Source organism: Atractosteus spatula, chromosome 15, assembly GCF_055471065.1.
Source record: "Atractosteus spatula isolate fAtrSpa1 chromosome 15, fAtrSpa1.hap1, whole genome shotgun sequence".
NCBI lineage: Eukaryota > Metazoa > Chordata > Actinopteri > Semionotiformes > Lepisosteidae > Atractosteus > Atractosteus spatula.
The window spans coordinates 2,900,416-2,917,270 of NC_142720.1; the positions used below are offsets into that span (position 1 = coordinate 2,900,416).

Here is a 16,855-nt window from a genome sequence, read left to right on the forward strand (position 1 = left end):
GTTTGTGTAAGGTGAATAGAATCTTAATATTCTTTGAAGAGAAACTTCTATTTTTGACGAATATATTGGCCTTTGGCTCAAGCATGCACTGACACCTCCAGTGTGTGACACCTGCTACTCCCCACCTCTCAGCATCTATCACGATCAGTGCTTATAAGCTTTGCCTGTTATATATATAGAGGACAGTCCCTGTTGTGCTATAGAATTACCCATGATTTCAGAATACAAGGATCTGAAACACTAAAGTGCAAAAGGTGGCCCTGGGTCCATAGCACACTAAGTACCTCACACACATTTCTGGTCAGTGTACAGACAGTAGTATTTTCACTTCTCCTTTTTGTCTGTTTTCGATAATGGAACAAGACCATTACTGGGGAGGTTTTCTTCACACAAATACAGAGAAGCGAAGCGAAGCGGTAGTGTTCCCAAGAAAACCCGCAAAAAACACAATGACAGAAATCAATGTTGCCGCCTCTACAGTATATTCTGAACGTGCAGGGCGTCACACTGTGCCCGGTCTTGGCTGGCTGCCCAGGCCACAAGAGGCGCTAAACTGGAAAACAGTTCTTCCTTGAGCATGTTTCTATTATGGAGACGATGAAGAAGTTGCTACATCGCATTAAAAATAAATAAAGTGTGGACGAATACAATATTCACAATCTCAGAGCTTATTAGTGTTAACTCATAAATACAAAGGGCAAAACCCTCATTTATCACCCAGGATAATTGAAATTTAGCCTATCGGTGAAATCTAAAACAGTCCATCACCGCAGTTTGATTCTCCGGATAAAAATGTCCTGATTTGCTTTTTGTTTTGTGAAGGTTGACAGTGTTAGAAAAAAGAATCTTTACATGTTCAATGCCACCCTGCTGCGCCGATCCTCTGGACGGACAAACGCCAGAGAGAGGAGGCCTCTCCCCAGCCACGCGGGGCTGCGCAGGGCCTTCCAGCCTGCCTCACGCCCTGCGGCTCCGCCGGGAGTCAGAGGAGCGGGGCAGACCTGTGCCGCAGGTCTCCGTCTCCGGGTGAACTGTGGGTTTAGTGTTGTGTTGATGTTCATCAGTACTGTGCTTGGTCCTTCTTTCCCCTCGGCCTCTCGCTCTGGCACCAGCTGCTACTGGTGAACCTCGTTGGCTATGAGGCTGTCTTCCCCTGACTGGAAGTCCCCCTCGTTGATGCTGCTCCCTGCGTTAATCATCTCCTCATCCTGAGAGGAGCCCTGGCCATCATCCTCCCCGCTGCCTGCCCCCGTCTCGTCTGAGTTCGGGTCCTGCAGGACCTGAGCGATGTACAACGTCTGCTGGGAGGGAGGGAAGAAAAGGGAACAGGGGAGACCTTTAACCTCGAGAACCTCACACATTAGTGAAATCATTGCGCAGCATATCCACATCCAAGGAGAGAGAAAGGACAACAACAGAAGCCTGTTAAAAGCCAAGTCTCTACCAAAAATAAACACACACCCTTTTTGGTGAATTATGAATGCAGCGAATAAATGACAAAGTTGTGCTGTGGAGGTGAAGATGCTGTGACAGTGACCAGCTTTGAAACCCTCACTGACATACTCGTGAAAGTTCACTCTGATACCAACACCAGAGGACATGGGGGTCACGCATTGAAACACCCAGTTCTAGTTGGTCCACCTGACAATAATATTGCGTGACCCCCATATCCTCTGGTGTTGGTATCAGAGTGAACTTGCATGAGTGTGTCAGTGAGTGTAAGATTCAACCAATGTTTGAAAAGTTTAAGAAAAGGTTCACTTTTGTAGCACAACTAAAAAAACAGCTGTAAGTGGAAAAAAGTTATCAGTTTTATGTCTGCAGATCTATAATGTTTGTTTTATGTAATTTTGTATAGATATGCTGAGCTTCTGTAAAACTTAACTACTCCTGCTCCAAACCCAGTTGAGAAAAATCTAATATATTCAACATATATGTTGGTTAAAAATAGATAAAAATACCCTCTGGTGAAACTGAAACCAAACCCTTCTGACATTTGTTTGTAAAAAAGAAAGCTTAAACATGCAAAATAATATGATTTAAGAGACACAGAATGGTTAATGAAACTATGGTTTGAAGGGTTTATAAGTAAACAGAAATTTGTCCATCTCCTAGCACTGTTGTGGTTTTGAGAACGAAGAGACAAGAAAACCTCCTGCAGGAGGGTTCCAGCCCCAAAGGAAGCTAAACTTACTGCAGATTTGTTGGAGGGGGAAAATCGAGGAGGACGACCATTTTCAACACCATCAACTTCCGTCTCCTGGGTGTCAATCTGGAAGATGCAAACATAGTTTTACAAAGTTACCAAGGAGGTGAAGACATCTGACACATCTTGCTGGCAGCATATTGATCCACGTGACAAAAAACAATTTTCGCCAGCGATTCCTGTGGGCAAAACTGGAATTAATGCTTTTCAAGAAAATAATTATATAATTAATTGACAACAACCTCTTTCAGAGTATAAGCCAAAAAGAAAAAAAAACTTTTAAATTTGTTTTAGCAGATTATGCCACTGTTTCCCATAGATTTGGTTTTGATTCTCTAGGATTTTTCCAGTCTTCCGCAGCTACAAAAATGAAACTCATCCAGAATTACCTGACCATCTGCTTCTTTTTTTCTGAGTGAAGAAATGATATGAACATAAACTTTCCTTACAAAGAAATGTGTGTATTATTCAGTTATTTAGTGAGTCTAAAACTGGGTTATTGTCATTTTTTACATGGGACACCAGCATTTGCACCTGGAACTGTCAAGATTCACATATCAGTGTTAGGTGCCAAATAATGAAGGATTCAAGTTTTTTTTTTGGTGTCATACTTTTGTGTTTATTGTTATATAGTTGATGCATGATGCCGACTAGAGCTCTAAATAGATGTAAAAAAAAATAGAAGTGAGAGCTGGTTGTCTCTCCAAAGCCCTTACCTTGTAGTTGTGGGCGCTAAGGTATTTGAAATGGCCGAAACAGACGTGAGAAAGGCAGATCACAATGGTGATGATCAGGACCACAAAGGTGAACATGGAGGTGGAGGCCAGGAACCCTGCAAGGAGAAAGACATGAGCACTGCGGTCCTTGACTGCCTTCTGCCAGAAGCTCCACCCCAGGTCAGCCTTGATCCAGGTGCAGTCCTGAAGGACACTGAGTGCCCTGATGACATTAGGTCAGGCTGGAATTAAGTGGATTCATCTGAATCTGATACTGTTTGGTGTCTGTGTGACAGGGGAGGGCAAGGTCTGAACTCAGCTTCCCTGTTCCCAGATCATCTCCTGACCCTCCAGTCTGAGGAAGTCCAGTCATTCCAACCCCCTTTCCAAGGGAGGCTGGCCTCACCTGTGCGGACAGTGGAGAAGAAGAGGAGCCAGGAGAGACACAGGATGGGCGCAGCCACCACCTGGTTCACAGCCCCAGAGTGGATCTTCTTGTCCAGTTTGGCTGGCAGGTAGGCGTAGTACAGGTTGTACCTGTCCACCAGGTGCTTCAGAAGCATGTACATCAGACCTGTGGGCACATCGCGGCAGTCAGCAAGTGGGGCACTGGTAGCCAGATGAGCATCAATGCAGAAACAGTGGGCTATCTTTTCACACCAGTGCCCACTCTCAGCAGTTAGGAACACAAAACTGGGAATAAAGAACAGGGCAAGACAGCCTGGACATTAAAAAGGACTAAGCAGTCCAAACCAGTTGACGAACCCAGCAAGCTTGAAACGGTTAAGAGAAACCGCTATAAGAAATTCATTCTGCTTACAAACAGTAGAGGGTGGCATTCTTTCAAAGACTGATGGAGTTGGGTCATTAGAACTTCAACTTCCATTTTGCTCTGTTCAAAAACCTTTAGAGGATTTACATACACATCACTGTAGGGAAGGAAGACAAGCAACAAGAAATACAAAAATATTTCTTGTTTGCGTTTCAATATAAGAGTCACCCTGCTTTGGAGGTTGACAAACCTCACTTTCATTTAGGAATAGTCTATAATTGCTTATATTGTATTGCATAGTTCGCTCCAACACTCTTATTCATCCGCTCATCCGGGTTGAAGTTCAGCCCCCACCTGAGTCATGCATAGCAGGCCAATACACAAGAGATCAGTTGAACAACAGCACTTCATGATTGCTAGATTATGCAATCCCAGAGTGGAATTCAGCCAAAACACCACTGTTAACACCCCTGCTCTTACGAACAGTGACCTGGGACCTGGACAAGCATCACAAAAGGATTTGCTTTCCATTGGTGTTTGTTAATAAGCAATCACACAAGGAGCCTTGATGATTTTGTTGGCAAAAATCTTGTCCTGCACAGGGAGGGCCTTGTCATTACAGAGTTGTGAAAACAAGATAAGATAAATCACTTAATTAGCCATATACAATTTCTTGCATTAGGAATTTATCTTATTGCATACCCAAGCTTGTTCTCCATGAGACAAACAGGCACACAGACAGGGAGAGAAGCTTGAGGTCAGATTTGAACTGGCAACCTTCCAGCCACAGGCGCAGATCCTTAGCCACACCACTCCGCCAAGTGTGGTTGCCACTCCCCCAAAATAAGTTGCAAGTTCTACTGCTCTTGACCATTTGGTGGTTACTCTTGACTAGGGGGAGCGGATGACGGTTTCAATCCTGAATCTGCTCAAACTGAAGACGAAATCCACACTTTCTAACAGCCTAGAGGACGGTGTGTTCGCCCTGTGAGAAACAGGACCTGCAGGACTCACCAAAGGGCACGATAATAGGACAGGTGATGCTGTAGGTCATCACCACCGTGAAGACGCACATCATCCAGGCGTAGGCGGCCCCAAACTGGAACTCGTACGCCTGGTGCTGTGAAACAAGACAGGCTTTCAGGCATCTTTGACAACAGTAGGGCTGGCTTGTAAAAAATGATATGAGAGACACACATTTCCACCAAATTATTCAGAGGAATTCCAAGACTGTTATAAAATGACTGGGAAACGCAAATAAACAACAGTACGAAAGAAGGAAACAGATAACTGTGGTCCGTGTGGAGCGCTCACCCGCTTCACGTTGCGCCGCTCAGCCACGGACCTGGCCAGGCACAGGCGGATCATGTACATCAGCAGCCCAGGGATGCGCAGCAAGTCCATGGCGTTTCCGATGAAGGCCGAGGCAATGACGTAGTTCACGAAGAAGGCCCCGTTGTCTGGGAGGAAGACACACCTGGGGGAGAGGAAGAGACAAGAGCAGGACTGAAGGGGGCAGGGCTGTATCTGCGGAGAAGAACGGAACAGTGTCGTACTAGGATTAAAATTAGTAGTAAAAACGATTTAACTTACTCAAAGCGAACGGCAGCATCCGCCAAGAATTTCTTGTCAAAGAGCCATCGGAAGAAAAGATCCAAGCTGAATATTTAAGAAAGTGGTAAGAAGAAAAACACGAAATATCAATCTCTGCGTAATATTACTGAACAAAACTAAATGAACACTTCCTGATCAGAAGTTTTAAAACAGTCAGTGAATTCTATACCGTGCAGAAGACCCAGTTCTCCATGGTCTATGGAGTGGTGCTGTCCAGCAAGAACAGAGGAGAGCTGAGCTGAGCTGGTCAGACACAGCCAAGCCTCATACAGGGTCAGACAGGCCAAAGCACCCTCCATGGTCCAGCATGACAAATAGGCCCCTGTGGTTGGCCAGATGTCCAGGAGTTTACAGAGTTATTAGCAAAGCTGCAACACCTTCCCCATGCTAACCCTGTAGGCGCTGTGGGGCTCATAGCGTGAAAAACATTAAGCGTCTCAGACATTTAGCATCTCTGCAGAAGGCCTTGCTAAGCTCTCAGTCCACCCCATGCTGGTCAGGCTGGTTCCATTAACCAATAGTTGTGTAGATTTCTAGTTTTTAAAATAAGCTTTTGAACATGTATTCTCTTTTGGAGGGAGAGGTCATTTCCACTGTGCTTGCCTACCTGCTGAGCCCAAGTGAGGGTAAGAGGAGAACCATGAAGATGAGGAAAGTGTAGCACTTGTGCATCGTTGTCCTGTTCTCTCCAGACCTACAGGTGAGACACAAAGGGAACAGCACTGAGTCCAGCCATAAGGACTCCAGGTAAATAATCAGGTTTTGGACTGTAGAGGCCAGTTGTCTTGCAAACCTCTTCGCCTGCAGATGCCTGCATTCAGAAATGGGACTTGATTTCTAAAACAAAAACTTTAGAAGCTCAAAAAATTCAATCACATTAACCCTCTCTCCTCCTTTTCTTCCCACAAGCTAACCTCTTGCTAACCTCCTTTCCTTTCCTCCCTTGTTACTTTCTCTTCTGTTTCTTTCTAAGGAGGGTATTTGACATGTCTAGTTGGAAAAAAAAAACTTGTGTCATTTAAGTCACTAGAGACAAACGATTACTTTTAACAACCAACAACTGTGGCTCTCACTCAGGTGTCTTGTTTGCTTAAACAAAATCAATTTAAAGACTAAAAAAGCTTCCTAGCTTCCAGGAGACAGCTGTGTGTGTCTATGCACTCCAGTACTCATGGCAATCTCACGTGATTGGGCATGACCAGGCCGCTCTGAAGGCAAAGGTTCATGGGAGCCCACCGCCTCCTAGAACATCAGGTAACCAGCACACCCAAACACTCAGATCAACAAGGAAGTGAAAGAAAATGGAGAAGCTGCAAACCCGCTTGCATTCCAAGCAACATTAACTATTGGAAATAACCTGATAACATGAAGCTTCCTAATCCTGGCTGTACATGTCTACTCTCGGAAATGTACTTAAAATACGGAAACAAGTAGGAGATATCCAGCACAGCTTGTGCACAACACACCTGGAACGGATCAAACTGCTGTGGAATCAGAAAATTTCCATCCCTAAAAGCAGCAGCTAAATGATTACATAATGAAGCCTCTTTAAAAAAAAACACCTGAAGAAGGCTCCATAACCTAAACATTATGTCTCTTTTCTTTTCAGTATGGAATAATCCTTTACTTGTTCCTTTGCAAAATATTATTATATTTTCTTAAGAATTAAAAAAGGGCTCCTCACTCAACAACATGTTCAATACCTTGTCCAGTGGGCCTCGAAGAAGGCGGAGTAGTAGACGATGGTGGGCAGCAGAGCAGAGAAGGCCCACAGCAGAAGAGTGGGGAAGAACTGGGTGATGATGGGGTTCTGGGGAGACACAGGAAGAGCACAGCATAAGCCAGTGAGCATTCATCTACTCTGCAAAGCAACAGGAACTCTTCCAAGTTGGACCTCCACTGTAGGAACATCCATTGGCCTTGTCGGCATCCTCCCTTGCTCCTCACACCACAACTGGGATATACTGCACTGTTTTCAGAAAGGGTGTGACCAGGAAAGTCTGAGAATGGGCTATCTGTAAAGATGGTACCAACGGAGTCTGAATGAGCTCAGAGCCAAGCCCAGAATACCCGGGAACTCCTGTGGGACCCGTAGTTCTCGATTTGCATGGCAGAAGCTTTCCTGAAAGATTCTGGGGCTTACTCAAAAACAGGTTAATTAAAAACTCCTTTCCCACAAGAATGCTTGTAACTAGGGGAGATGTGTTCTGGGGCCACTCTCAAGCAGAGGCCTGAACTGCTATCATGTTCAGTCATGGAAGATTTTACATAGTTGTACTACCTACAAGCCAATGAAAACTAGATGTGGGTATTAGCTCAGCAGCCTGATGTAAATCATGAGGGGAAGAGTGCCGCTGGAGGTGGGAGTGTGCCCACAGACTCTCTTCACTCCTCTGTGAGCCTTTAAAACGCCATTTATTTCAAAGTCTTATAAGTAACATTCTTTTATAGTTTTAACCAATTATTAATTGTAGACTGTTCTGATTAATACATGTATTTAATGTTAAGGCTGAAAATTATTTTTTAAATGACAATTTTATTTGATTAATTTTAGTATTTATTATCATTCAATTTTATTATTTTATTTATAAATACTTTGCATCAATTGTTTCACACAGTAGCTTTCATTTATGGCCTTATTGATTTTATTTGAGATTTCTACAATATAAACATAAGCTACAGAGACACCTATAGATTGTGATTTAGTAAAGGTGAGTTGATGGGAGATGACTGGTGGCTGGAAGACGGCTGTCATATGTCAGCCAAGTGACTCGCTAGTCATCCTTGCACACAAATGGTACACACAGTGTACATCATCCCAGGCACTCCGGCTTTTGCTGGCTGCTTTAGGGACAAATTTGTCCTAAATTAAGTAGTAGCATATATATTTGAGGCCTGTTAAACCAAAAACAAATTAAGAACATGTACATCCAGATGTGTAGGATTATTCAGGGGACGGAAATAGGAGGCACTTCTTCACACAGTTTTACAAGTGGCTGTAAGAATCAGCTGAACCACAGAGTTGAGTAGCTTCCTGGGGTTTAGGAAGAAAGTCTTCATTATTATATACCCAGAGAAACAAAATCTCCTGCAAATCATAAACCTTAATTTTAAGATCCTTTAGATTTAGATTTAAGATCCTTAAATTCTTGAGAGATGACTGTTTAGGAGGCTGCAACGACTGAACAAAAGAGGCAGCTGTGGGGCCCTGAGCAGGACCAGGAAGACCAGTGGTGTCCAGCAGCCACAGGTAGTGCTTACATTCAGGTACTCCACAGGCTTGGTGACGTTGAACTTGTCCATGGTGGTGATGATGATGGCAGGGGTGGTGAGGAAGAAGAGCAGGAGGAAGAGGATGCAGTTGATGACCAAACAGCGGAGCCACCAAGACAGGCCACCCAGAGACAAGTGCTCCCTGCAAAACACACAGCACGACCTGTCAGCTGACATGGAGATCCAGTTTTCTTATAACCCAGGAGAGCCAACACCACTGAATTGCAGTTGAGAACTCTGGCATATGTCTGCAGTAGAATGAAAACTAGATTATCACAAACTACACACCCAGTGTTTAGTATCTGGTTTTCATTACACAGAGGAAAGAAGCATCTGATTCAATAAGTCACTATCAGGTATGGGATTTAGGATTTGTGTTGGGTGTGTGTCAGATTTAATGCAATTCACTCTCTCATTCTGCTGGATATTCATACATAACCCTGAAATTACTGCAGTATTAAAGTATTGCTTTAAATCTGTAAAAAGTTCTTTCTGGATATCTACTCTAACCAAGGTGAAGCTACTAATCTGCACCCCAGAGGGACGTCCCTGATCTGTTCCCAATTTTTGCAAGGTTTCCAGACAAGACACTTTTTCTATTGACTGTATCAATGACAGAGGACATTTCATGTGGGTTTTGAGATTCACTATTACAGCTCTCACCTTAATGCTAAAACATCCATCCATGAATGCTTGTAAATGAACAACACTGGCACAGTACAGTTTCAGGTGATGACTGAAGGTGCCTCCTGCTTCAGTCCAGCACCAATTGACAGTGCAGAGTAAACTCTCAAACAGAAAGAGGATCCTAACAGTACTAGAAACCTGCAACAAAAAATGGTTTTCAAAGGCACTGAAAAATTTAAACTGAGGTACATTTGCAGTTAAGCTGAACTGAGTTCTGCAGTGTCTTTGTGATGGTCAATTTGTTCTTTAGAGCAGATAGTACATAGAAATATATACATACCAATTTAAAAAGAATAGTGTACAAGGAAAATAGGTTAATCATTTTTACCAGATCAGACCTCAAATATGCTACAAACACTAATGGTATTTTAGCACAAAGCACAATACAAAGTACATACATAAATTCCATAAAGTCACACTTGTAGGTTTTCCAAATTCTGAAATGAACGTCAAAGCCAAGCCCTTAATTCCAAATTCAAGACACAGAGCAGGATTAGGGACCATGAATGGAAACTAAGCACAGCTAAATCTGAGAAGTACGAACAGGAGGCCTTTATTCACACGGTGGGGTCGCGGGCATGATGAACAAACAGCCAAGTCATGTCATGTATGCTGATTCATGCATTTAACAAGAGAGCTTAATCATCAGGCTACTGAGAACCAGAAGAGTGGGCTGCACTGAAAGAGCCTCCTCTCATTCACACCTTCTCTTGTTTTTACCTCTGCATTTGGCACTGCTGTAAGGGAAGGCACAGATCCAGAAGTGTCAGTCAGGATGCCGAGTCAGCATTCAGCCAAACACTCGGGGAATGAGCAAGACTTAGATGACTAAAGGCTACTGGTTTAGAGTCTTGTAACCAGATTTCACTATTGCTCACTTTTTGGTAATTAACTCTTCCAAAGTTCGTTTATTAATAAGCACATCATTAATATGGCACAGATGGTGAACAGCTCTAACAAACTCTTCTGCAACACAGATTTCAAAGTCCCAACCACGATTTGTGTCAGACTTCAGTCTAATCACCAATAATACGCAATCACCACTTATTGCACTGTTACTTTGTATCTTCAGACTTAAGGAATGCACACTGCAGAGTACTTAGGGAAACAGCCAAGAGCAATCTTGTACATTACGCTTAGTTTGCAGAAAATATCCCATCTCTGATGGAGCATTTGTCATAAAAATCTGAGATGTTTTAAAGTTCCAGTGTTTTGTGAGAACAGTTGTAATTGTTCTTTGGTTAAACAACAAATTTAGTGCAATACTACACACAGCACCCAAAAAAGTTCTATAACCTGTGTCTAAGACCTATATTAAACCTCACTACGCTGTTGAAGAAGACTCACTGGCTTTCTTTAAGAAAAGGTTGAGATTTTCTGGATCCATTAGCTACTGGACAATAAACTGAGTAGAGTGGACAGAATAGCATGGAGACCTTTGTAACCTTCTTATTCTAAAATATGCAAAGACGAGCAAGAAATTGAAGGTCACTTAACTTTTCTATTTTGCTTTCGACTTTTGATGTTCTGTTAATTTTGTACAAAAACACACAGGATTTTTTTCCCATTCCTACAAATACCAAATCCAATTTACTGATATGCTGCAGCTAAACTGTCAACTTGGCTCCGCCCTCCTGCAGCGAGTGCTCATATGAAGATGAGGAGGAGTAAGGGATCAGAGTACGGGCTGTGGCAGGTCTGCTGCCAGTGTCACTGTTTCAGATGAGGTCACACCACAGGGGGAGTCAATGTGTCAGGGCTCACAATGAAAAGGACAGATTTCACAGCTTCAGACATCTAAACACACTTACCATTTCACACCAAAAGAACAAAGGAGGGTCATTCAGTTGATATTCTGTCTCATTTTTTACTACAAACTACTAATCAATCTGAGGACTTTATCGAGCTCTTTATCAAGCTGATGGATCCCAATGACCAGGCAGTTTTGTCCAGACCCCAGAGATTACTTTTCCTTACAATACAATAGAATAAAATTCCTTGTTAACATGTTAACATGAAACAAGACTTGGACTAAATTCAAGACTAAGGTTAATGTAATGCCTGGGAGATGTAATTTTTGGACATGTCAACTCAATGGACATCTTCAGAATCAACTGAAACTTGAACTTGAAAACGTGAATCATGAACTTGAAGAAATAACTGGAAATCACATGGCAGTGCACTGAAATTGAGAGCAGGAAGCACTTCTTTATGCAACTGGTTGTGGGAATATGGAAGAACCTGCCCATCCATGTTGCCAAAGCCAATACCCTGTCTCCTTGCAAGAAAAAGCTGAATGAGAACAAGAGAGCTAAATCATCAGGCTACTGAGAACCAGAAGAGTGGGCTGCACTGAAAGAGCCTCCTCTCATTCACACCTTCTCTTGTTTTTACCTCTGCATTTGGCACTGCTGTAAGGGAAGGCACAGATCCAGAAGTGTCAGTCAGGATGCCGAGTTCCTTGGATTCCTTGGATTACTTATTGACCAAATGAGCTACAGATGCAGCCATTCAAAATGCGCAGTACAAACCGTACCTCATGCAACTACCCACAAGCCACTGTGTTATACCGCGGTACGTGATTGGCTGGCCAAAATGACTGACGGGCACTCATGGTGCATTGGTCGTTAGTGAAAAGATTTAATCATTTAATCTCTTTACTGTGCATGTTTTAATCTGCTTAGTATTGAATATTTATATGGAATTTTACAACTAAAAGGAAAGCATGAAAAGAAGAGGAGCATAACGCATCTGATGATCAAAAAACGATATTAATTTAGGAACATAAACATATTATGTAAACTATATATGGCTGGTTTTGGTATTTTAAAGAAAAAATACACACCAGTATTTCACTTTCTTCCTAAACATTTTAAGCATCAAAGTCTTGCATGTGGTTATTTTGGAAACATTTTTACGTGCTCCTTCTGACCACATTAAGTTTATATACTTTGTGAAAAGTGATAATGTTTTAACCTTTTCTGCAAATGCGCTCGTTATTGAAATAAACAAAAGCATACTTTTAGAATTTGATTAATAGGGAATATAAATGGAATCGCGCATCTAAAGAAATTCATAACGATATAATTATATTTACGTACTGTAGCTCAAATAGTAGTATAAGACACTTTCAACTGATATGTGTGCTTGTGTTTCACTGCTTCCCACGAGACTGCGTCTGTGGCCTGAAGGCTTAAGTGTGTGCCTTATAAGCCTGAGGTCCGACGTTCGGACCCAGCTGTCGCCATGAGTTTTCTTTTAACAAATAAACATTTCTTTGAAAAACTAAAAGAGCAAATATTATGGACACTATATTGACATTTTTAATATTTCTAAATATCACAACATGTTCGAAGCTAAGTCATTTATTAATAACAACAGATAATTTCAAACTTCTACTGATATTACTGACAATAAATATAATCAACACTATATTTTCATTACAAACATGTATGTAATGTCGGCCATACGCATTACTGAAGCTAAAAGTTTAGCCTTTGTCACTAATGTAACCACTGAATTAAGACATAAATACAGAAATCCCTACATTACAAACTGTATATGGCTGGTATTGGTATTTTAAAGAAAAAATACACACCAGTATTCCACTTTCTTCCAAAACATTTTAAGTATTAAAGTCTTGCATGTGGTTATTTTGGAAACATTTTACGTGCTCCTTCTGACCATATTAAGTTTCTATTAAGTTTAAGAGCCCACAGGCACTTTTCCTGTCCGTGGGGGGAAGGGGGACTGTCTTTCATTGGGAGGTTCGCCTAGTCTACTCTGAGAATGTGTGAGAATGTGAGAAAAGTGCCAAAGGTCATTTTTTTCACTGACAAAGCTGTGTTCTGTTAACAAAAACTACAGTATGCTTAACAGCTGACCTCCTAGAGTTACGAGGCTAACTGTCAGTGTTTTATATTGTGTTCTATTCGAGGAAAGAAGCCTTTCCCAGATATTAGCTCATCAGTACGTTTACCTGTACCATTTGTCGGGACAGACAACTTACTGCACTATAGCTTTGGTAAGGAGATGACTATGGCCAAAATCAAGACGACTCTCTCACACCGATTCGGGCACAGAAGGGTTAAAAAGAGGTCAGACAGGCAGAGGGAAAGGTGGTGACATCACCAGGCTGGCAAGCCAGCTCTTTAGATACTTCAGATACTTTTCTTTAGATACGCGATTCCATATTATATTCCCTATTAATCAAATTCTAAAAGTATGCTTTTGTTTACTCCGATAACGACCGTATTCGCAGAAATAATTTTTATAATCTGCTAAATAGGGAATATAATATGGAATTGATTATCTAAAGAAATGAATAATGATATTAATTTAAGGATCTAAATATATGTATTTATATAGCTGGTAGTATTGCTGTAATCCTCTTTCTTTGAAAACATGTTTTATTTTTCATTTTAATCAATAATTAGTATTAAAATTTGCATTGTGATAAATTGTTGCACTTCCACATCTTGTAAAAACATTAATTTGCAAGACTGTGTTCAAATATACGTTACATTTGACTATCAGAAAACCAGGGTTCACTTTTTTCTGTCTCTAGTTTCTCTCACCCTCTGCGATTCGGACACAGAATGGTTAAAAATGGGAATAGGTCAGGCAGGCAGAGGGAACTGGGGAGTGGAACTGGATAAAGTGGATAAACTGGATAAAGTGGTTATAAAATAGGTGGATTTACACTTGTAAAAAACGTTCCAATTTTAATGCGATACGAAATATATTATTGATAATAAATGACATTGGACGGTCTGTAAACTGAAGATTTATAGAGGAGACACATTATGTCTTTTCTTTCAGGCTTGGAATTAAGGAATTAACTTTTACGTACTAGTATACTCCATTGCAGCCACTTTATGCAAAGAAGCTCCGTACTTCTCACAAAGACTAGGAGTGTTAACAGCCCGCTGTGTAATGTTATGTAGAATAGACAGTTCTGGGGAATGGGAAGGAATTTTCAGTAGCATGCTCTGTTGTCATTGTCACTGTTTTCACAACCTTCAATTTATTAAACATCTATTTTTGAGGCAGGGTGTTCCAGACCTCTGTTTAATTTCTGAAACTCCCTCTGTATTTCCTGTTTAACATAAGGCAACCAGTAATCAAATGTCTTGTATTTTTCTTAACACTCGTTTTCCCATACTGTAGTTTTAAAACTAGAACAAAGATGTACCACATGCAAACAGCGAGATGTTGTATAGTTTTAAAGCCACTACAGTATAGCTTGTGGGAAATACATTTATTTATACTGCATCAAAGCTTAACACATTCAGAGCGCCCGACATTATAAACTCAGAGTTAAAAGGAACTAATTTCCAATGAGTAACCCTGTTACAAATGGGAACAGCACATCAGTCCTTGACTATGGTTAAACAGTACATACGATGTCTGGTGGAGTTTCAGCATTCGCTTTTCTGTAATCTGTACAGAACCGTGTCGTCTCATCAATGTTTGGTACCAATAAACAGTGGGGCTTCACAGATTTCCTTCTTTGAACTCAACTGTGCTTCAGTAAATAATGTACAGTTTATCACTTTCGGCAATGCTTCTAGTTTAGCAGGATTTGTGCAATAAGCACATTGTTTAATGGGGATGACATTACGTCTACTGTATATCACTGTACGACAAAGGTTTGAGTCAGAGTTTCAGCTAAATGAGGGAAATTAAATCAGTCAGAATCTCGGAGTGCCAATTGTAAAAATAACCCTTCTTGCCTCCTTTGTTTAACTTAAAGAATTTAGCGAAGAAATCCTTAATCACAATACCATCACTTAATTTATCCAGATACACAAATTCACACCAGAGCCAACAACAAGCTATAATAGTGGACTATTTTTTATGCATTCAGCATATGAGAACCAAACCGAAAGTAATGCTCCGATCGTGCTTTGAACTGTCTGGGTGCAGCTCGCTACATTACAGTGCTCATTACCACTACGAGGACAACAGAAGTTTTAAAAAAAAATGTCAAAATGTTTCCAAAACGTCCACTTGTGATACTTTAGCTGCTTAGTTACACCTTTCCATATCAATATAGCTATCAAGTGATGTTAAATCACTACAACATTTATCTTTTTATAATAACACCAAGTTGTGTTCTTACTACGTATTCTTGGAAAAAGGATAAAACGTTATAACTATTTATGAAGTACAGAATATAAGCTTAATAATGTTAGAACAAGCACGTTAAAGTCAGAACCCATGTAAATTACCAAGTTAAAGACTTTGATACATAAAATATTTATGCTTAATGAAAATATTTATGATGAAGGTGGAAGTTTGTGTACTTTTGTCCAACTGAGCAATCTTGCTTTTATAAAATATACCAACTTTTTAATATTTAATGATTAACATGCTGTAATACACAGTTTAAAATTAAAAGTCTAAAGACTATACAACTTAAATTCTTAATTGAATAAAGATTGTCCCTCAGCAGTGATCGGGATTCGAAACCAGGTGTTTTCTGGTGACAGCTCAAATGCTGTACATGAGAGGTTAAGCTTTATTAGCTCCACCTGGCGGTGATTCCGGATACTATTATCATAACTGCGGTATTGTACGAAATAATGCGATATGACGCGTTTGTGATGTGACACGCCCACCGCCTTTTACCGCAGTGTACCGCGCTCTTTTGGAATGGCTGCATCTGTAGGTGGGCCAAATAACGTCACATTTCTAAGCTACCTTAGATTCTTAAAATGAACGTATCGGGAACAACATTAGTCCCTTTCGCCAATGAGCTTAAATCAACAGCATCAACGTGCTCTTTAAACCTTACAGTGCTATAAGCCATTTGCAGTGGGGCGCTCCAGGCAGTTTTCCATTAGCTGTTTAGTCAAGCCAAGTCAGAACCAACCTGAGAAGATCCAGCCACACAAGCCCTCTAGTACTGACTTGGGTGTAGATGTGCCAACATACAGGTTTAACACACATTTTCTTGCATGGACATAAGACCGTAACAGCAACTAGCAGTGTTGCAGGAGAAAAAGTAAAGTTGAAGCCTAGTCTCATTAGGTTTAGAAAGCCTCATCAGTCTGGTCAGTATTGGTCAGTCTCCAGTATTCTCGACATCCGCAAATGAAGATATTATGATCAAATTCAAAAATCCTGATGCAGTACTGCCAAAAACATTTAACGAGCAGTACAAAATATTTTCATGTAGGTGTATCTCTCCGAGCTCCTCTTCTTCAACTCTTCTGTCTACTGTACATGACCTCACACACCACAGCTCTAATCAGAAAAATTAATCAGAAAAGACCTGTGCAACCACCATGCGGAATTATTTTCCACTGAATTCGTTTACATTAATGCTCTGCTTTAAAATGTAAAACCAGATCACTGCCCTTCAACAAGACGTGTTTTCTTGTTACCTTGTTCATGCAAGATATCAAGTATATTTCTTGAACAATGAAAAGAGCTCAAAGAACTCAAATGCCCAGACAGCCACAGTACACCACACAGCTTTGGCAAAAGGACTTTGCTCCCTTTTTAAGTCACGTATTTAGAGAACTAAAAGGCAACAGTAATATTTCACTGGAGTCCACAAGGAGGAAGGAATCCCTGCTA

The 16,855-nt window shown here is 41.1% G+C and overlaps 1 protein-coding gene across 3 annotated transcripts in view; it reads right to left on the reverse strand.

The window, feature by feature from the left end:
• Positions 1-984: 984 nt before the first annotated feature.
• Positions 985-16,855, reverse strand: part of tmem63ba (transmembrane protein 63Ba) — a 59,358-nt gene continuing 43,487 nt past the window's right edge. For 2 of the 3 annotated variants that reach the window (XM_088933612.1, XM_088933610.1), the window contains 10 exons: positions 8,570-8,723; positions 7,012-7,118; positions 5,916-6,002; positions 5,288-5,353; positions 5,009-5,171; positions 4,709-4,814; positions 3,329-3,496; positions 2,923-3,038; positions 2,195-2,272; positions 985-1,301 (listed from right to left, as the gene is read on the reverse strand). In XM_088933612.1, the coding sequence (XP_088789738.1) occupies positions 1,116-1,301; positions 2,195-2,272; positions 2,923-3,038; positions 3,329-3,496; positions 4,709-4,814; positions 5,009-5,171; positions 5,288-5,353; positions 5,916-6,002; positions 7,012-7,118; positions 8,570-8,723 (1,231 nt within the window). In that variant the 3' untranslated portion in view covers positions 985-1,115. The remainder of the gene's footprint in view (positions 1,302-2,194; positions 2,273-2,922; positions 3,039-3,328; positions 3,497-4,708; positions 4,815-5,008; positions 5,172-5,287; positions 5,354-5,915; positions 6,003-7,011; positions 7,119-8,569; positions 8,724-16,855) is intronic. The other variant, XM_088933611.1, reaches the window with a different exon arrangement.